This window comes from Haliotis asinina, chromosome 6, assembly GCF_037392515.1.
Source record: "Haliotis asinina isolate JCU_RB_2024 chromosome 6, JCU_Hal_asi_v2, whole genome shotgun sequence".
Taxonomy (NCBI): domain Eukaryota; kingdom Metazoa; phylum Mollusca; class Gastropoda; order Lepetellida; family Haliotidae; genus Haliotis; species Haliotis asinina.
In genome coordinates this window covers 40,485,034-40,506,246 of record NC_090285.1, presented here as the reverse complement: position 1 = coordinate 40,506,246, position 21,213 = coordinate 40,485,034, and the positions used below count along the sequence as shown (strand labels likewise).

The 21,213-nt window shown below is 39.9% G+C and overlaps 2 protein-coding genes across 2 annotated transcripts; both read right to left on the bottom strand.

Moving 5' to 3' along the window:
• Positions 1 to 2,039: 2,039 nt before the first annotated feature.
• On the bottom strand, positions 2,040 to 9,650 carry LOC137286921 (betaine--homocysteine S-methyltransferase 1-like). The gene is made up of 7 exons (XM_067818953.1): positions 9,536 to 9,650; positions 8,655 to 8,845; positions 6,807 to 7,001; positions 5,933 to 6,044; positions 4,289 to 4,467; positions 3,376 to 3,457; positions 2,040 to 2,631 (listed from the first exon to the last, which is right to left on the bottom strand). The coding sequence occupies exons 1-7, from the start codon at positions 9,546 to 9,548 to the stop codon at positions 2,342 to 2,344; spliced, it is 1,062 nt and encodes a 353-aa protein (XP_067675054.1). The 5' UTR covers positions 9,549 to 9,650; the 3' UTR covers positions 2,040 to 2,341.
• A 2,343-nt stretch (positions 9,651 to 11,993) lies between these two features.
• On the bottom strand, positions 11,994 to 20,995 carry LOC137287178 (uncharacterized). The gene is made up of 5 exons (XM_067819349.1): positions 20,871 to 20,995; positions 17,745 to 17,853; positions 15,135 to 15,749; positions 14,929 to 14,997; positions 11,994 to 13,336 (listed from the first exon to the last, which is right to left on the bottom strand). The coding sequence occupies exons 2-5, from the start codon at positions 17,830 to 17,832 to the stop codon at positions 13,197 to 13,199; spliced, it is 912 nt and encodes a 303-aa protein (XP_067675450.1). The 5' UTR covers positions 17,833 to 17,853; positions 20,871 to 20,995; the 3' UTR covers positions 11,994 to 13,196.
• Between the last annotated feature and the right edge of the window lie 218 nt (positions 20,996 to 21,213).

The following is a 21,213-nucleotide window of genomic DNA, read 5'->3' as shown; positions in this document are numbered from 1 at the left end:
TTATCTTCAAATGAAACTGGTTACAGCTATCTGCGAGAGCAGAAACATCATCTGCAAACTTTAAGGCATACAAGTCATCTACCTTGTGTGAAATAAACACCCCTCTGCCACTTACATCCTCCAATAATGTATGCAAATGATTAATGAATATGATACACATTTGAGGATTTAAAATACAATCTTGGCAGATATCGATATTACATGCAAATGATTGAGACAGGCTGACAGACTGGTGTACATGGATAATGCACTGTGGAAATATTTACCTTACACGTCGACATGATTCAAAGAATTTAAGAGAATATGGTGTTTCAAAGTGTCATATCCTTTACAAAAGTCAATATATAAACAGTAAAATCTCCCATTTCTTTTGCATGAATATTTTGTTGCAGTAGCATTAAAGGTAATCATATGGTCTACTGTAGAATAGCCAGGTCTAAAACCTGCTTGAAAGTCACCTAGTACATTATTTTCATTACACCATGTCTGTAGCCTAGGGTTTGGTATTGAAGTGAATACTTTACACAGTGAATCAATGAGGGAAATGTCCTGTAGTTATTTATATCTGATCTGTTACCTGATTTAAATAATGGACATATGATACTTTTTCCCCATGCACTTGGAAAGTGACCTGTATTGAGTGTGCGGTTATATAGTCTTGTAAGAGTAGGTGTAATGTAGTCTTTAGAAACTTTAAGAAATTCGTTTTGAATACCATCTGGTCCGGGTGACTTATTGTTTGCTAACAGTTTAATGTGAGACATAACTTCCTCTTGTGTTATAGGTTGGTTGAGTGTACCTTAGAGGATTGACTGTCAGTAGACTGTTGACTGTGTTGGAGTTGACTAATGTCTGCAGTGAGTAGTGTTTGGAAGTGATCATACCATTGCGTACAAGTTATTTGTGGGGAAATGCAGCTGGACATTCTATTAAGTTTAATAAGTTTCCAAAGCTGTCTAGGGTCAGATCTAGCTGAAATTAAGTTATCTTTCTGTGTTTGTAAATGTTTCCTTTTCTTTTTCTTAAATAGCTGCTTGAATGTGTGACGGTATTGTTTGTAAATGTTAATGTCATGGTTATGGTCCCTGTGTGCACGTAGTGCTGCATATTTATCATGCTTAATTCTCTCTAATTCCTCATCCCACCATGGTGGCTGTGTAAAATATTTCTGTGTGCCAATACCTTTATACACTTGCTTTGTATGATTTGCTGCATTGTGTATGACATTTACTAAAAAGATAGTGCATGGTCTGTGTTAGTGGTTATAAGATCACATAGTGTACTGAGAGATTGAGATTACTTGACAATTTACGTAGAAATTGTCTGAATCTCTGTGCCATAAGTATTTGTACCAAGTTACACCATCATCATTTTGGGTGTCATTCTGTGGTGACGACTGCTCCTTAACTGTTTCAGACAAAAACAATATCAAGATCCAAAGTGCAGTAAACAGGATAATGGCATGATGTATCCTAAGTTCCAACTCCAAAATCAGTAATATGGGGGAAAAAGGGGTTGTTGATGCTTTCAAATTCAGTTTTGTTCATCCCTACTTTGTTCCTAGTATGGCGACGAACCTTGAGTTGTTGGTCATAATTTTATATAGACCGTGTTTGATGTACTGTATTCTTCATCTGAAATGTTTTACTTTTTTTATGTTCATATTTGTGATTCTCTAGCATTTTAAATGTCCGTGACGTTAAATATTAACTCACTACGTAATCCATCCATCCACCCATCCACCATGGCCAATACATACGTTCATGCACACCCATGCATGCATACTGGGGCGTGAAACCAAATTTCACTAACTTATTCACTTGAGTTGTTAACCAATACTATAAGTGATACATCTCTATGATTACTGACCGCGCCCGTAACACCAGCACAATTCCTAAATCTACCTATGTGTCTGTCATAGTGGCGATCTCTCGCAAACTGTCCCAATCAGACTTCATACGTATGTCTCCTATCGTAAGTAACAGTGGAAGTAACAGTATCTTCTCTCATACACAGATTCAATACCCAAACAGTTAAAGCAATGTTAAACAGTGACGTTTATTCATTGGACATCCAAAGTACACATGCATCCAGGTTTGTTGTGGGGCTTTAAAACGTATATAATCGCGAGAATGATTTACAGAAACTGACCATAGTTATATGGACTCCGATATGCCTGATCAAACGTTTTCGTGAATCCCAATTTCAAACTCAATTTATGTAGATAAGCAGTTAATAATTTGATATAATATTAATGATCGATACTGTAATTAGGTCGGGGAATAGTAACTTGAATGACAGAGACGTGACGCCCACAGCGCGCCTGTCGGCTCAGAACCCTTTACTTCGGGACTTCAGTAGTCAGCAGTTCTTGCTTGAGCCCCTTCTGGTAGTAGTCCGAAAAGGACTTGTTCTTCCCGAACACAAAATGCTGACTCATATCGGGAGAGTATTTTGCGGCCGGAGGTGTGCGTCCGTAGGCTAAAGCCAGTTCCCGGGTATAATGGGCGCTGTTCCCGCAACACAAGCCAGCGACCTGAACGCCGATCTCCTTGGCTTCCTTGCCGAACGCATATACCTCAGACCGCCCACAGAAAAAAGCTGGTAGGTCATATGGAAAGGCTTGCTTACCTGAGAAATAAGACATTAATCGACATTGATCATACATATAGTCAAAAGAAATACTGTGAAATAGATGTGTCATTAAAGTATAATATAAGATCGATTCATAATGCTTCGTGAAACAGGTACTGAGAAACAGCTGTGCTCCTTTAACTGTGAAGATTTATTACATATTCGGAAATTATGGCATCACTCTATAGATAGTGACTGGCGCTTCTACCGTGGCCAATAGGTGGCATAAATCGTGATCAAAAGTGTTTGGTTTGCTTTTTTTTCGTTGTTTTACTGCACAATCACGAAAAGTCCAGCTATATGCTGACGATCCGTATATAATCCAGTCTGGACCAAACAATCCAATGATCGACAATAATCAGCATCGACATACACAATCGGGTCAATTAAGTCAGCGAGCCTGACAATCCGATTCAGTGGTTGGGATAACTTTTCGTCGTTCACACACACCTTCACAGTCTAAAACATACACCATTTAAGCTGTGAAGTAAATTGTAGTAAAGGCGAGATCGATAAATTCTCGCTTTTGTGCGTATCACGTTTTAATGCTGCTCACAGGCCTCAAATAATAATAATTAAAATAATATTTGTTGTATACACTGACTAACCTCTTGATGATTCAAACATCATGAATCATATGGCGTTTCTCATGTTTGCTTCTCGTCACGCAGCAAACTTAAAACACAACATATCCGAAAACACATAATCCCTTTATGCAACGCAAGCTGATCGTAATAATACCGGAAAATGGATCAAGGAGTGATTGCATGGACGGGAACTTCGGAGTTGTCCTGTACAAAACTGGTAGAGCAGCAATTGGGCCCTGTAACGACAATAATCATGTGAGAATGGAGACATCCTTGGTGATATCTGAATATACTAGATATACTATCCAAAAAAGAAACGCACAGACGAGAAATGTCTCATTTCCCAACATGTATAACTCGTCCACAAATAGACTTTAGCGCATACATTTTACACTGGTTTAGAAGAAGGTAATGCCTATACAATCAAATTGATACTGTTAGATAACTGAGGCGCTGGGCGCGATGGTGACGACGTAGCACGACTCCGTCATGTTCCCTGGCTCTCTGACCAATCTCTTTCAACCTGTTCCCTACAGTTTGAGCGGCTATCCTCTGAAGTTCAAGCACCCTGGTAGCAGCTCTCTCGCCCGTGGCAGTGCGATCACGCAACTGTAGTACCCGGATGCAGCGATCTTGGGTTGCAGTAGTAACTCGAGGTCTGCCTGTACGGGGACGGTCATTTGTTGTACTTGTTTGGTTGCAATGAGCTGCAAGCCATGGTATCTTGCTCAGACTAACATTCTTTCAGTCTTTCAATGGCGATATTCTGTGTCGCAGAGTCAAGACGTGACGTAGCGATTTGACCTTGAAACTCCCTCAAAACGAATGCCATTTCTGACAGTAATCTGTATTTTTATTACCCGACATTGAATACCTTTCTAATCCTTGTAAGAAATCTCATAAAATCAAGACTTTTAGGTAAATGTTTGACGATTGTTTGAACATAGTAAGTAATAGATTTTTAAAATACAAATCGCCCATGCGTTTCTTTTTTGGGATTGTGTATTTATGTGACATCATTGAGCAACGCTTTTTTCAGCGAGAATAGTAATGTCATTTCTTCATACCTTGCACGCCTGGCGTATCTCTTTTACAACAGGGATAATCGTTGTGGGACCTCGGCAACAGTTGACGCCTACAACAGCCGCCCCTGCTTCCTCCAGCTTACGACATGCGGCACCGAAGGTCTGTCCGTCAAATGTTGTACTACTCACATGGGGAACTATATTGACCACCGCAGGGATACCTGAAGTAGATGCAGTCAAGTGGCATTATCAGGATCAACACAATCCATGCAAGATAGCGTTTCCATCTAAAATACCTTTGCTGTGCGTGGTGTTGTTTTAATTTCCTTTGGGACGGCTGATGTTGGAAAGCGGGATATTAAGAATCATGACCGCCTCGCATGAAGGATCGTGCCTGATAATTGAACTTAACATCCTCGTTCCTCGCCGACCAAATAATTCTACATGATCGAAGTTTGTGTTTTTACAATTTGTTGGATGATATGCTGATGCCGCGTGTTGTTATCAACGACGCTAGCAGGAAATGACATCTAAAGCTATCTAAAGAGTGACATTTTTGTTTCAGAGAACTATAGCTTTGAAGAAGCTCTACGGCCGGATGTCGCTCTCACCATTCTCTATGAATATCTTGTGTGAGGAGACACTTCCAGGACAAAACACAATTTTTTTCTAAATGCAGTGTAAAGAACGAATAACAATACCGGTGACTCGTTTGTTTCTCTGTGAAGTCGACTGGTTCCCAAAAATGAGACTCGGGTTTTCATTTTGCTGCCCAAACCAATTCCACCTCCCAAGTGTTATTTGCGAGGAACATGTAATATTATGTTAGTCTTTGACTGAAATGAATGAATGAAAATCGTTCAAGGCCATGAAGGTTCGTCAGTTTTTTTATTATCGTCTTTACAATGCATGTGACGTTTACCTCAAGCATCGTACACAGCTGGAGAAGACAACCGTTACACACTAGGTTCCCGTTCCAAACCCGATCCTAGTGCAACGACTGTTATGTTATGTTATCGCTCGGATTTCATCGACAAGCACAAAATTACATAAATGTTCAGGACCCACGTGCACAAAGCGATCTTAGCACTACAATGATTGTAACTCCCATTCTCCAGTATAGGCTTAAGATAGTTGTAGCGCTAAGATCGCTTTGTGCAAGTGGGCCCTGGCCATGCTGAAAATGACACGCTCTGCAAGATTCATTCTAGTCAGAATTAGTATACGGACGTCACCTCCATCCAAACAGACAATACTCTGTGCTACTTTCGTTTTATCACTACGAGGACAGCCACTATGACAAATGGTTTGACAAGCAGCAGAACTGCGTTGTGAAGCCCTTCTACGTACATTGATATTGCTTTGTGGAAAGGTTATGTGGAAACAACGTAAAATGATTGCTGTAGGAAGATGGTATATCCGCAGCTGCATTCATTTGTGAAAAGAGTCCACGCACAACGTCATTTGAAAACAGCAGGCATGATATTACAACATTGCTTTGTAAAGCGGGTCGATGAAGCACCAACATTATTTTTTGAAGCTGTTGCTGTGAACTGGCAAAGTTAAGATTGTCCGGGAGATGTGACTTCGTGAAGTGGGTTTGTTTGGTGACATTGTTTTATAAATTGGTCTGCAAACAACATTACTAATTTGTAAAGCGGGTCAGTAGACGTTACCAATCAGTACCTTGGCCATACTTCTGGATGCATTCGAGGGCTAGTCTTGCCTCTGGATACTCGCTGAATGTCTCTGCCAGGATGAAGTCAGCCCCTCCCTGTACCGCCCATTCCACCTGTTCCTGAGAAATCCACACAAATGATGAGAGTCATAAATGCCTAGAGCAAACGCGATGTATGTTATTGATACTTTCTTACATACAACACGACGGATGTTTCATTACACCCAAAAGAACCATCGAAATGTGACTAATTTTAAATAATTTTATATTTGCCCGTATAATTTGAAGCTTAATACCAGAGATGCCTAAATTAAAGTTTTGATCCTTTGCTCCAATCCCTTTTTACGAAATTTGGTGAGTGAGTTAAAGTTTAGCTTTACGCCGCACACACCGATATTCCAGCTATATGGTGGCGGTCTGTAAATAATCGAGTACAAACAATTCAGTGGTTAATAGCATGAGCATCGATCTAAGCAACTCGGATGCAATGACACGTGCCAAGGACGCCAGCGGAGCCTGACCACTCGATCCCGTTAGTCGCTCATACGAAAAGTAGTTGCTGAAGGCCAGTTCTAACCAGGATCTTCACGGGTTTACGAAAAGGACATTTCGAGTGTAAAGTACGGAATAACATAATGGTTCATCAGAGGACCGAGGCACAGATATTCCCACGGCATGTGTGCTATATACATGCCAAGCGGGCATTTTCATCGTGTTCGTTGAAAGTTGGGTGTCCTTGTGATCAGGTACTAGAAATGTCTGTTTTACAACTGAGAGGTCCAAAACATCAATACACGTGCAGATTTGGTTTTGTGAAAAGCGAATAGCACTACAAGTATATGAGCGTGGCTCCGAATTACTGGAAGTGGAATTATTACTTACTTTAAACATGGCTTCTGTCTGCTCTATATGAGTCTGGCTGTCCCTTCTGAAGACTGTGGTGTTGCAGATGTTCCCCGCCATCAACGTGCCCGTCTCATCGGCCACTTGTCGGGCAATCTTCAGCGCTTCGAGATTGAGAGCTTCCAGTTGGTCCTCTCTTCCTGTCAGTCTCATCTTTTCCCGGTGACCATAATACTGGGAACATGTACGAGATGATGAAGGTAATCTCGACATATTCTGTCGGGCAGATGTAGTATATATACCGAACAACGAAAGAAACGCAAATTTCGAAAAATATTAACTTTCCTAAAGAAAACGTTCATGTTTATGTCTTCCATTTAAAAACTTGAAAAAAAGATTGTGTTACATTTGCTGTTCAATATTAGATGCGTGAAACACTGGAGTAGCGTTATGATTCCATTTCAGTTCCCGAATCATCAGTTTATGACGCTTCTTAAGTTATATCAGTTCAGCTGTAGTCAATGCAATATTATGAGGTAAATGCATCGCTTTTAGTTGTGTTTAGTAGTCACACAAACGAATCTATTTTCAGCTTTGATTCCCTGTAGGTTCGGTTGAGATTTTAAGGGTATCCAATTGGTAAAAGGCTAGGCTTGTCATTGACTGTCTTTGCGTCATAGCCTCACGTTTGCATACCCACTAACCAATGATTCGAAAACATTTAGCTTGGGAAGTTATGAACGATTAAAGAATGTACCAGGCACTTCAATCTAGTTTTTGTTTGATATCTGTTTTTGTGATTACGGTACTTTTAATGGCTAAACGTGACATCGAGCTGTATATGTTTACACTCATTGCATATGTTTACACTCGGTGCATTGCTATGTGATAGAATAACAGAGAAATGGAATTCATGAGTCTTTGTATCCCAAAACACGATGGTATATTCAGCTTAGCAAGATATGGCGACGGTCTGTAATCGAGTCTGGACCAGACAATGCAGTGATCAACAGCATTAGTATCGCTCCGCGCAACTGGGAATCGATGACAAATGTCAAACAAGTCAACGAGACCACCCGATTCCGTTAGTCGCGTCTTACGACAGGCATATAGTTGCTTTTTACGGAAAACGTTGGGTTGCTGAAGACCTATTCTACCCCAGATCTTCACGGGTGCACGAAGATCTAAATATGACATAACTAATACAACATAACTATTAACGGTCGAAGTGAACAGGATGAACGGGTCAAAGCCACACAATATTTGTAAAAAGAAAATTTCAGTCTTACAAAAGATTGCTTACTAAAACGAGTGAGTATGTTTTTTCTCTGCTTTCAACAATATCTCAGCAATATGACGGTTGGGGACATCGGAAATGGGCTTCACACATTTTACCTATGAGGGGAATCGAACCCGGATCTTTGGCGTGATGAGGTTAACCACTAGGATACCCCACCACTCCAGATATTGCTTGAGAAAGTTTTGAACATATATAGTACAACATTTGATCAATATCAGGCGTTTTCTACTTCAATCGAGAAAAGGGACTCCACAGTAGAGCCTGCATTTTGGAATAACGGCTTTATGCCACTGAAGCAGGATTTTGTGATTTTGCAAGTTCACAGGACAATAATTCTTGTAATTCATGCACACTGATGACTCTCTTTTGATTTCGTTCCGTTCATACATCGACTTGAAATTACAGTAGTGGTCCCATAATGATAATTCAGTGATATATTGGTCCTGCATTAATCAAACACTGATTACAGTATCTATATTTGATGTACAGAACCAGCTTGTCCTCAGCTTTGCTACACAGACACAGATCCCACAAATATTGCCTGGCCTTACAGTGACAAAGAAATAAGAACCAATGCAACATTTCACCGTGAATGCTAGAACCACGTCGCTGCCGGCATGGACAAACTCCTCATGGAGATTCTTCACCAAGTTAGGGTGTTCCAGGACAACCTCAGGGACAAACGCTCCTGCCTTCAGGTATCCTCTTCTCTCAAACTCAAACAGATACCCCTCCGCCACAATCAGGTCACCACCATTTGCAAGCCGCTCAACCAAACCTAGCAGTTGGGTTGAAGAAGAGGCGTGTCAGATAACATCTGTACCCTTTGGCACTATATGCTGCACACAACGTATACGTTTCATTGTTGCTTATGTACATACAAAATCGAAACAAGAAATCTCTGTGGCCTGAAAACCTCATTGATCAAAATGATCAAACCAATATTGTTCGATCACATATACAATAGCATATATCCTGCTTGATCATCTTCGAGACTGACATGATCACACCGTCATTTCAACAATGTTCATAACAACCTAATGCTAGAGCAGTTGAACAGTATCATAACCGGGATGTAACATCTTCAAATTACAGAATGAACACTAGACTAAGATCACATGTCTAGGTTGAAAATATTCGTCAGTTTCATCACAATGATGACATTAATACTGTGCTTAGTGAAGAATTATTCACAAGAACATTAAGGTAAAGAACGTGAATTCGTATAATGTATATCCTTAACGTGATAGCACGTCTGCTGCAAATTGAAACGGAATATCTGTATTCACTTTTCTACATGCAGGTATACTGCCTACTGTGTGCATTGTTTGAATGTTTTCACGTGGTGTACTATTGACATATTTTCTAAGCTCTTGTAACGGGAATGGGTGTTTAAATTCCTCAAGACAGTATTCTTACGTTCTGAAAACCATTGACAATCTATACAAAATAAGCTTTTCAAACGTACCTTGCTTCGACATGATGTCTGCCTGAGTTTCAACGCCAGTATGAATATCGTTTAGGTGGCAGAGCCAAGCATACCAGCTTTAAATAGGTAACATGCAAAGTGCCAACGTGACTGTGATATGAGATTGTGAATTACGTGACATGTTTCACACATTACGTATTATTCCCGGGACGAGTGTTGTATTGTGCCGATTTTTCGATGATGCTTGATAAGGTTTCAGATGACGAAATACACTTTTATGACATTTTACTGTATAGTTCTTTTCTTCCAGAATCGCACCAATGAATTCCTAATTATGAGGAGTTACAAGTAAAATTCGTCACACATTTTCACATCTTTCTTATTTGTTTCCCTAGACCAACTCATGATCTAACTTCGGGAAGTTGATCAAAAGTAATGAAAAGGTTGTTCAAGAAACTATCATAAGACTGCTGTTGTTTTAAGACATTTAGTGACACGGGAGTCTGGACAATTACTGTAACAGCCGAACACGGTTGATAGTCCCGGGGACAGTTTCAAAACTTTACTGTGATGATTCACTGTACGTGTGGTTACAAACATCACTGTGAACTGTGGTCACAATGGGCTGGACTATTGCATGGTGTACATCACCATGTCTTCAATATGTGGATTCCATATCTCTCACACATTTGGCCACACACATGGCCCAAACCTCCTGTGAAGTGTTTCTAAGACTCTGAGTCCTACTTTTTGAACATCTGATATTTTATATGTCTCGTTTTGCCTGTCAACAACACCTTTCACAATACCCCAAAATCATCTCGAAGGGTTCAGATTACAGTGATCTGAGGGTAGACTAAGAATATCATGCCCACGTGCATGCAACAGTTTGTCCACTTTGTACACAGGCGTGGTGTCATACAGCTTGATGGCGTCATACAATAAGGCTTTGTTGCTTCAGCATATCGTCTAACATTATATATGAGTAATACAGCCATTTTGCGTGGTGAAATATACCGTGTCTTGCATGTGGCTTGTATTTTGACCTTATTTAATGTTACACTTCTGCAGGTCTACTTAATCTACATAATGCTGAAACGTATGTACCTGATGATGCATTCGTCGTTAATAATGATCAGATGCGCCAATCCATACATGTAGTAAATGTGAGATGACAAGGCAAGATTGTGAGACCCTGACCCACCCTCTCTCATGAAATCTGAACAGGTGTTGTGTGTGGGCGAGCACAATCAGTGTCACACTTGAAAAGGGCACGTGGTGCTTATATAATCATGAGAAAGTCAGGACGTAAAATTTCATCATATCGACACATATATTTAGTTGCTCTGGATTTAAACAAGATCTTACAAAGACACTCTATTGAGGAACCTCCTTCGTTTTTTTCGCCAAACCACTCAAATCGAACCCACTGAAGAGGCCACTGCGTCAAGTGGAATATCAGCGAAATGCCTTGCTACTGTTGCTTGTGATTTATCATTGTCAAGTTTACCTTTTGTAGCATCATTTCTGTTTGCTGGCACGGTTATTCGTGAATAAACGCCACCGGATTAACTGACGGAATGCTTAAAACGTTGTAAATTTGCCCATGGCAACCATGCCAAATTATATGACGCAATGCATGATGGAATAACTTGCATTTGCTTTAAAACTTTGGAATAATACCATCTCAAAAGGTTATGCAGTTGAAATCTATCCGGCCTGGTATCTTGACAGCAGTGATGATTATATAATCTTAGGAATGCATTACACGTTTGAGTTAATTCAACAGTCATACATTTAAACATGGTGGAACTGAACTTAATCTTCTTCATGACTTAGCAGTTTTTGCTTGCCCAGAAAGTTTGAGTCATGCATGTCTCCGCAGAGGTCAAGAGATTACTGCTGCATTTATACATAGGTTATAGGGGATTGTCAAGTTAAAATATACTGACCCTATCCGTTGGGAAAACATCAATAGTGCTTTTTGTACACTTAGAAAAAAGCAGCTGATGTTTCATTTTAATTTACCATTGAAAGAATTGGAGATATATTGCAATCAATCAATGGTGATGATAATGAGAGTGCATGACCACTTGACTATGGATGTTTGTACGGTAAACGCTACAGGAAAGGTGCTTGCGTGTGTTCGATATCCCATGTGTTGTGCTTAGCGGTAGTGATGAAGAGAAATGGCTGTGCGTTCATACCACATCTGTTGTATAAAAGTTGCAAACGCTTTCACTTGCTATCCAGCGTCCGAAGACCCAGCCAGCGCCTGCTGATATTGCATCGGACCGACAGTTTCAAATATATGAAGGCCCTTGTGGCCTTCAGTAAATTATCTGTCTCTTTTACACTGGAATCTTTTCCCAGAATTTTTTTCTTTATTTTTCTTTTTCTAACGTTTGGGAATCATCCATAATCCATCGTGTTACGGTGACTTACAGCTTCACCTCTGCTATTTCAGCGTTTTGTGCATGGCAATATCAACACCAGCGAGGTCTGCAGACTTTATTCAGGGCGTGTAGGTTTTAAAGCCTGTAGGCAACAGCAGGCCCTGATGGCCAACTGGCAAGTTAAAGTACTGCAAACACTGTTTCCATCCAAACTGAAATTTCAGGTTTCTCTAAGTTTTCAAAGAGTATATATCTACCTTTCCTGGATCGATTACACATCCAAAATGTGAACACATGACATTCATGTACATGCATACACTGACTGAACATATCAATGGCTGTAATGATCAATCTACTTTATATTCTCTGTACATGTCCTTTCAGGCTCTATCACCTGATGTTACAGTCCCTTCTATGTTTCATCATTAAGCAGTCCCTTCTATGTTTCATCATTAAGCTGTCCCTTCTATGTTTTATCATTAAGCAGTGCCTTTACGGTTTATGAAATGATCAAACTGTCAGCGTTCTCAATGAACACCTCGGTTACACATACAACCACTAACGTCATGATGGTAGGATTAAGTGGAATGATCACAACAACATCGCAATGTATACGTTGGCCTAAAGTTACATTATCTGATTGGACATTGCCGAGATGTGACATCAACAAAATACACATCGGACAAGTCGGCCTTCGATCACATATCTAGGTTGAACATATTCATGCCCGAACTGAAGAGAACATACATATTCTCTTCCTTCATAACTACGCCACAACTGAGTTGATTACACCCATTGTAAACACACTATTCAAGCCGATCGCACACACAGTGACATATGTCACAGAAGAATACCATCACGGTTGGGTTGATTACACTGATAATATACACAATATTCATGTCGATCTCACACACAGTCACATATGTCACAGAAGAACATCATCACGACTGAGTTGATTACACCGACAATGTACACACTGTTCAAGTCAATCTCATATCCTGTCACATATGTCACAGAAGAACACTATCACGACTGGGTTGATTACACTGATATTATACACAATGTTCATGTCGATCTCACACACAGTCACATATGTCAAAGAAGAACACCATCACGACTGAGTTGATTACACCTACAATATACACAATGTTCAAGTCTATTTCATATCCAGTCACACGTGACCTGATAGAACAGCATCACGACTGAAAGAATGTACACAACAGACATATCCGCCGCAGATCACACATGAAACAGGTTTATGGCTAGGATACCACGTTAATAATATACTCAATCCATATACGGTGTCATATACAGTCACAGATGTCCTGGTTGTACAGCTTTCTACCCGGACACGTATGTTTGTGATCCACAAGGTAGCCAAAGCCAGGGTAGTATGTCAGTTGTTCGTAGGTGTTTTCCCCCAACTTTCGTCTATTACAGGAGGCTGCAAGGATAAAGATAACGTTTTATCAGATCATACGTGAGGACTTATGATTGTTTTAAGGTCAGATGCAACGCAAAACACAAGTTTGAAGATTCTGATACCTTTTGGTATGGACTTACTGAAACAAACTATCAAAAATGAGAACTGAGCTTATAAAGCTGAAAAATAACGCGCTGAAAAAGACAGCGAAATCGGAGTTCAAAGGATTTACTAATTTCAACCAAGAAAAAAGTGGTTTCAACAGTATCAACAGCTGCGCCCAATGCACATGCACATTGATTAGGTTGTCGCTGCTTGATCCCTGAAGGCGACTCGTAACAACAGCAAGTGATGTGTACAAGGATTATCGCTGCCGTCGACGTTGGAGAACAAGAGATGTTTCGTTTGATTACAAGCATCTTGGGTTTGTAGTAATAACAATACACGGGTCCCATACTTGCAGATTTGGAAACCGAGTTTTCAAGAAAGTGTAGCATAAGAAATACTAATTTCATTGCTAGAAATTGCTCAGCTTGAAAACAGAAATGCTTTAATACATATCTAAGGAAACAGACAAAACTCAGTATCTGTTTTCTTGACATCTACGTGTCTGCCTGACTGTCTGCTAATGACAATATGCAATACACAACGTCAATCACTGACCACATGCAATTTCAACTTAACACCTATGAGGCTATACACAATGTCTAAGTAATTAAGTAATTATACAGGCAGGTAGGTCTGATTCTTGTACAGACGATATATTATTATTATTGCATGTGACTTTTAACAATGTAATATATAATTTGCGTTGTGAATGCTTGAGTACCGAGACTACCTGAAAACTGAGAGTAAATCCTTTTGGAAAGATCTTAAACAGTTAGACTCTTAAATTTCCTAAATTTTACTTATTATTATAGTAATAATACATCTAACACGTGCGATTGTGGCGTTGAAAACAAATGCTATTGTTCTGATTTCTATCTAGAAGGTCTAAAGAACGACTTCGAGAATTTCCACAGAATCTTCTCACATGTGGTGTTACTTAGCTACCGAGACTGTGTTTCCAGTGTCGATGTTTGCCAAGAAAATGTCTCAGACAATATCAGTAATTGTCACAGAAAGAGGGCTGATTTCTGAAAATACGTTTCTAAATTCGGTCTTCGATAATTACAAGCACAGACTATTAGATTATCATTATTAGATTAAGAAACGTTAACCTGTTCTGTTGCAGTGATAGTATGTTCTACAATAGATTCTTTTACATTAAACTTTAATCGGGAAAATTAACGAACTATCACATTTGTCGTCTTGTGTTTTTATCTGAACGGAGCTTTTTCTCCGAGACCTTTACAAAAATCTTGAAAGCGTTCGCTGTGAAACTACTCGTACTTTGTAAAACAAAGCTAGTTTAGCGATATAGACCACTATGAATGGACTTCGTTCGCACATTTTAGTCATTTAGGGATTTTACTGCACCTATTAGTGCACATAGTCTACGGCTAGGCAGAAAACGCTCACTGTCACGTCATGATGCATTATTTGCCCTTGAGATTTTTTCTTGTTTGGAACATCAAGTCTCCAAAGAGGACTTCGTGCCAGTCAGCACCTACCTTGTGGTACAGCTGTTGTTGTGAAATTTTGGGAGCTAGTCTCTGGATATTTTAGCTGTAATGTTATCGCTGAAAGGAAATAGTAGCACAGGATGTATTTACGTAATCACATTCATATTGAAGTACACAAATAATGGCTATTGCAAATTAAATATTACGATTAAGATACAAAGATATTCAACTTTTCAAAGCAGGAAAACACTCACGTTGGCAGTTTCCTCTTGAGAGATCAGTTGCCAGGACGTTAAGAGCTGTTTTGTCTTTCACCACAATGAATGTACCTTCACCAGATGAAATGGTCATTAAGTCATTTAACGTGTCAATGTCCTGAACCCCAACAGCCACTGTGACAAGGGTAATATTGTCTTCCTTCAAAGCTAGGGCGTCATCAACGACACCAGTAGTGTTCCACCAAACTCCGTTCGTTACAAACATCGCCATCTTACCCACATCATCCCTGATTGGGTTGAAAAACATTTCCCTCGCCAGTGCCAAGCAACTTGTATTGGATGTTGACAAAAAGGGCAAGGAGTTGATTTGTCGGTTAATCGGATACTGTGTCGTCTGTTCCTTGGAATGCACAATACGTTTCTGCAATGTATAAATGTATCTGATACTTGCAAATATATCAGCTAAATAATTCATTCCCGATTGCAAGGGGAGGTAGTGCACTGAATCATCCTCGCATAGAACCAGTCCGACCCGGACTGCGTAGTCGGGTATGTGGTGACTGTTGTAATCCATGATGATGTCCCTGGCAAAGTTTATATATAAGCCACCATCTAGGATGAATATCAGATCAGAAGCAGGGCTACACGTTTCTGAAAGAAACATATGAACCATTAAGTGGAAACCAAATTTCTACTTAAAATGCTTTTATGTATATTGTCCACCACGAAGAGAGTTACATAGAAGGTGATATGACACCATTTTTAACAACTAGGCATTCACCTACTGCTTTTTACATGAGTTCTTGTCAGAAATATTGAATCTATAAAAATGGTACTCTACTGAACATTTGACAAACGTTAGTAGAAAAACAAATGAGGAACAGTTTGGTGACGGTTTATGTTCGGGTTAAACACCTTCTCTAGATCATTCTAATTACATCTGTGATTCTCTTAAACCATACTAGGCATCATGACCGTCTCATTTCTACTACCAACGAAAGTTTAGATGAGTACATTCAGCTGTCATCCATCGTGACGTCGGTTACATAGTGAGGTAATGTAAAAAAGTTCCATTACGAGGGGGCAGGCTGGAATGGCGGAGTGATGTCAACACATTGTGACGTAATGCAAAAAGTGCACATCGTCTGATAATGTATTGTCGGCGCCTTTGATCTTTCACCGAAGCATCTTAGAATTTCCTCTCTGGGGTTTGTTTATTTTCTGAGAGCCTCTATACTCCTTTATTCTCCATACTCCTTTATTCTCCCCAATAACTTACACTGGCAAATTTTGTTATGTGAGATAATTATGCCATTATCATTCTCTCTGCAAACAACCTTCACTGCATGTTGTTATTTGCGAGTCCCCATTCCCATTACATTCCTCTCTGCAACAACTTAACATTGGCATGCCTGTGTTTTGAGAGCATGTATTCCCTTTATCATCCTACCTGGAACAACGTGCACTGACATTCTTGTTTCTTGAGAGCTTTTATTTGCTTTATCTTCCTACCTGGAACAACGTGCACTGACATTCTTGTTTCTTGAGAGCATGTATTCCCTTTATCATCCTACCTGGAACAACGTGCACTGACATTCTTGTTTCTTGAGAGCTTTTATTTGCTTTATCTTCCTACCTGGAACAACGTGCACTGACATTCTTGTTTCTTGAGAGCTTTTATTTGCTTTATCTTCCTACCTGGAACAACGTGCACTGACATTCTTGTTTCTTGAGAGCTTTTATTTGCTTTATCTTCCTACCTGGAACAACGTGCACTGACATTCGTGTTTCTTGAGAGCTTATATTTGCTTTATCTTCCTACCTGGAACAACGTGCACTGACATTCTTGTTTCTTGAGAGCTTTTATTTGCTTTATCTTCCTACCTGGAACAACGTGCACTGACATTCGTGTTTCTTGAGAGCTTATATTTGCTTTATCTTCCTACCTGGAACAACGTGCACTGACATTCTTGTTTCTTGAGAGCTTTTATTTGCTTTATCTTCCTACCTGGAACAACGTGCACTGACATTCGTGTTTCTTGAGAGCTTTTATTTGCTTTATCTTCCTACCTGGAACAACGTGCACTGACATTCTTGTTTCTTGAGAGCTTTTATTTGCTTTATCTTCCTACCTGGAACAACGTGCACTGACATTCGTGTTACTTGAGAGCTTTTATTTGCTTTATCTTCCTACCTGGAACAACGTGCACTGACATTCGTGTTTCTTGAGAGCTTATATTTGCTTTATCTTCCTCTGTATTGTTATCGGCAATAACCTAACGGGCATGTTGACAATCTCCCACAACCCTCCTGACGTATGCTTATCTTCCTCCCTGCCACAGTCCATACTGTACACTGGCATGTTCGTTAGTGTTGCATCGTACAAGACGGTCAGAAGTCCATATATAATTCTCCTGTTGTTACTTACAGTGACCGGGATTTTACATGAAAGTCAATAGATCCCTTCATATCCACCCAGTCTATAAGCTAATGCGACTGGGATAGTACATGAAAATCCCAAATACATTATAGCAGCTCTGGGTTAATATGAATGAGAGCGACTCCTCCCATATATATCTTCCCTCATCTGTCTGACATTTCTTATTGTTATTTAAACACTCCCATTTTCGTCCTGTATGTTATTACCGGAAGCGCCTTGTTTGTTACTCGAGAGTGTCTGGTCCATGAAGAAGGCTACAAGGATAGCCGCCTGAATCTGTCTCAGTCGCTGCATCCCGGATAGTCACTGCATCATCTGAAAAGATGAAGATGGCTGATATTAATAATGGGAACGTCAATACATAAAGCATGCCGTCTCATTTAGTGTCTCGAATTCATACATCAAGACGGTGGTGACAAGAACAAATTAATCCTGGGGCGTCTCACTTGTATATATCCAGTACACAATGACTGAGCTCGTTAGGCAATGTACACGTTGACTGATTAATTCAGTCATTGTACACATTGCCTGATTGTAGATATTGACTGTAACATATATAGATTATGAATGCAAGCTGTATATCGACTATGTAATTGTCATGTGCATTTGTATATGAAGTATATTTGTTTCATACTTCACCGAATGGCAATGTATTGTAAAAACAATATGTCTGATCGTTGTATAACATTTGACGTGACACCTGCTACTGAACATGAAACCTAGTTGAAATAAGTATGTATTCCTGACACGTGGAAAGAAAGCGGAGTACACAGTATGAGGAATTTCATCAGAACAAAGGTAAAATTGATATACCATTTGAACATATACACGTTCGAAATCTGTGTATATTTTACGAAGGGATGTGTATTGCTCTATTTCACGTGTAACCATTTGTTTTTACTGGGGAGCGAGAGCTGAAGGCAATACAGTGTGGATGGTTAAGCCACGAGCACCGATGTGATGCTGTTAGTTAAAGTCTCTCAAACAATCTCTTAATCAATACCCCACGCAAGAGAGACCAGTAGGGATACGGGTTAGAATTGGTCTCCATCAATCCATGATTGTCGTAAGAGGCAGCTTACGGGATCGGGTAGTTGAGCTCGAAATTAGATCTCAATTTGTGTAGATCAAAGCTCATGATGTCAATCACTGGATAGTTTGGTTATGGCCCTATTGTTTATAGACCGTCGTCATATAGCTGGGATATTATGAGTGCAGCACCTGAAGATATGATAGTTATTCATATTCACATTCCACGCCTACGCCATTAGAAAGCAAGTACGGTTTCGGATGTTTTACGTAATGTGCCGTATCTACGAGTGAGTGAGTTTAATTTCACACCGCAATATTCCAGGTATATGGCGGCGGGTACAATTTGACAAATTGCGAGAGTTATTTATTTTGGCAATGTCAAGAAGGAGACATCAAACACAGGCTTCTCATGTTGCATTTATGCGGTGAATGGAACACCGTTAATCGTTCATTACGAAGAAGCGCTTCAAATGTCAAGCCATTTCGCTGCTCGTTTCTATATGAAATTTCTAGCCAGTAGCTATAGGACCATCAAATGTGGTGTTCAGTACTTCGTTTGTCAAAGCCTGGACCAAGAATGTATAGTGGCAGCTGACACCGCATACACATATCACTGTCAGCAAGTGTGTCGCTAGATAGCTAATGACCTATTTCAGGTTGGCGTGTACTCAGCGGGTGTCATCCTATGTCTCATCCTATGACACCATTTGTAATGTGATACGTTTACCACAAGCAAAAATTATATTCTTGTGACACATGTTATGGTCTTGCAACAGGTCTTTCCTTTTGACCTCAGTTTATATCGCTATAAGTCAGTGTTACTCTTGGAGCAGTATTGCAGTTGCATATCATCGTTCCTGTTACGATTCAGTGGACGACGTTTGCTGTATAACTGGACTGACAGCTTAGTGTAGACTGGAATAGCTGGACGGATCAAATATGGGACAAAGTTCTTCCGGAAGGTATTCAGGCCAGTAAGCATATGATCTGTCACATTGCATCAAGAATAGAAGTCCGTGTAGATCTTTATTCAATTTGTCCCCTCTAATATCCTGCCTAGACCAGTTTTAGGAAGCTTGGTCTTTGTGTTGTTACAAGGTGAATATCATTGACACCGTTTTTCTGTTGGCTGGTTGGTATTTAAGGCCGCACTCAGAAATATTCCAGCTGTATGGTGGTGGTCTGTACATAAATGAGTCTGGACCAGACAAACCAGAATTCAATATCAGGAGCATCGATCTAAACAACTGGTGTACAATGACATGTGTCAACCAAGTCAGCGAGCCTGACCATCCTATTCCGTAAGTCGCCTCTTTCGACAAGTATAAGTTACTGACCGTTACTAATAAACTCGGATCTTTACGGGTCGTTTTCTATTGTTGCCAATGTAATGGTGTAAGTTAGACATACAAAACCACTCTGTTCCATTCTGCTATTGTAATCAGTTTGAAGTAATTTTCATCGATTCGGATAGTAACTATCTTTACACCAGTTTATGTCCCGAGCAATACCTATGTTTTTGTGAAACTAGTTGATCTCTAGCATCAAGCATCTTACTTTGACATCGTTTCCTATGAGGACAGTTTCACTCTTAAACCAGCTTATTTCTTGCAACAAACATAACTTAACTCATACGACTACTATTTTTACACAGATACTGTTAACGTATTTATTAAACAGTTTCTTTCAAAAGTTTTCCTCACTGTAGATCGTAATTTTGGTAGACTGCAGTTACTTTATTCCCACGACGTTGATTGTCTTTCCCTACATATCCTCGCTCAATTATTCCAACATTACAGAACAACATTCCATGTATCACATTAAGTGGTAACTATTGCGCAGTTCACACTTGGATGTCCAAAGGAGGGAATATTTGTCAAATTTCCGCATGGTATCTTTATTTGTGTACTTGAGATGTCTTCTTGAAACCTTTGCCATGGAAGCTTATGAGCATAAGCTGAACACAATGTGCTTGCGATTGTTCAGTCAGGCTCCATTCAGTGTACTTAATATAGACCACATTAGCGCAAACATTCAGGTGTCACCCTCTCATCATGTATCACACGTATTGGCTATCACCTTTGATTATCGCTCCTACACCTTGGCGCTGCAACGGAGAATAACAGTCTCTATCTAGAACATATTTTACTCCACCACTATAGCTCTCAATCGACGACAAAAGCCCAACAGTTCGCCGTCAAAGCAGAGCATTATCTTACGCACTTCACGCATTCATTGAATATGGGCCTATGTGTTATGTTACATATAATCACTACTATTATTCTTGTTAGTCTACTTACATCACTGCAGTATACATGCTTCCGAGTCCAGTGTATCCCTAAGTATCCGTGTTCCTATTATCTGATGGTCTGCATTCGCGGCCAGACTAAAGTGGATTTGTACATCTATGCTCAGACGACCTTTTCTGACAAAAAGTCCATTTCTCTAAGTTGAATGTTCCTGACGCTGTGATGTGACATCTGAGAGCGAGTCGTAAGTAATAAAGGTGACAGGTTTATGTCTCAAACCGCGACGTAAACATCAGACACTGGCCTCTGGGCAAATGTTTGAAGTGAATAAAATACAACGTCTTGCTGAAAGATGACAGTCTCTCAATTTGTTATAAAGACCACATCCATTATA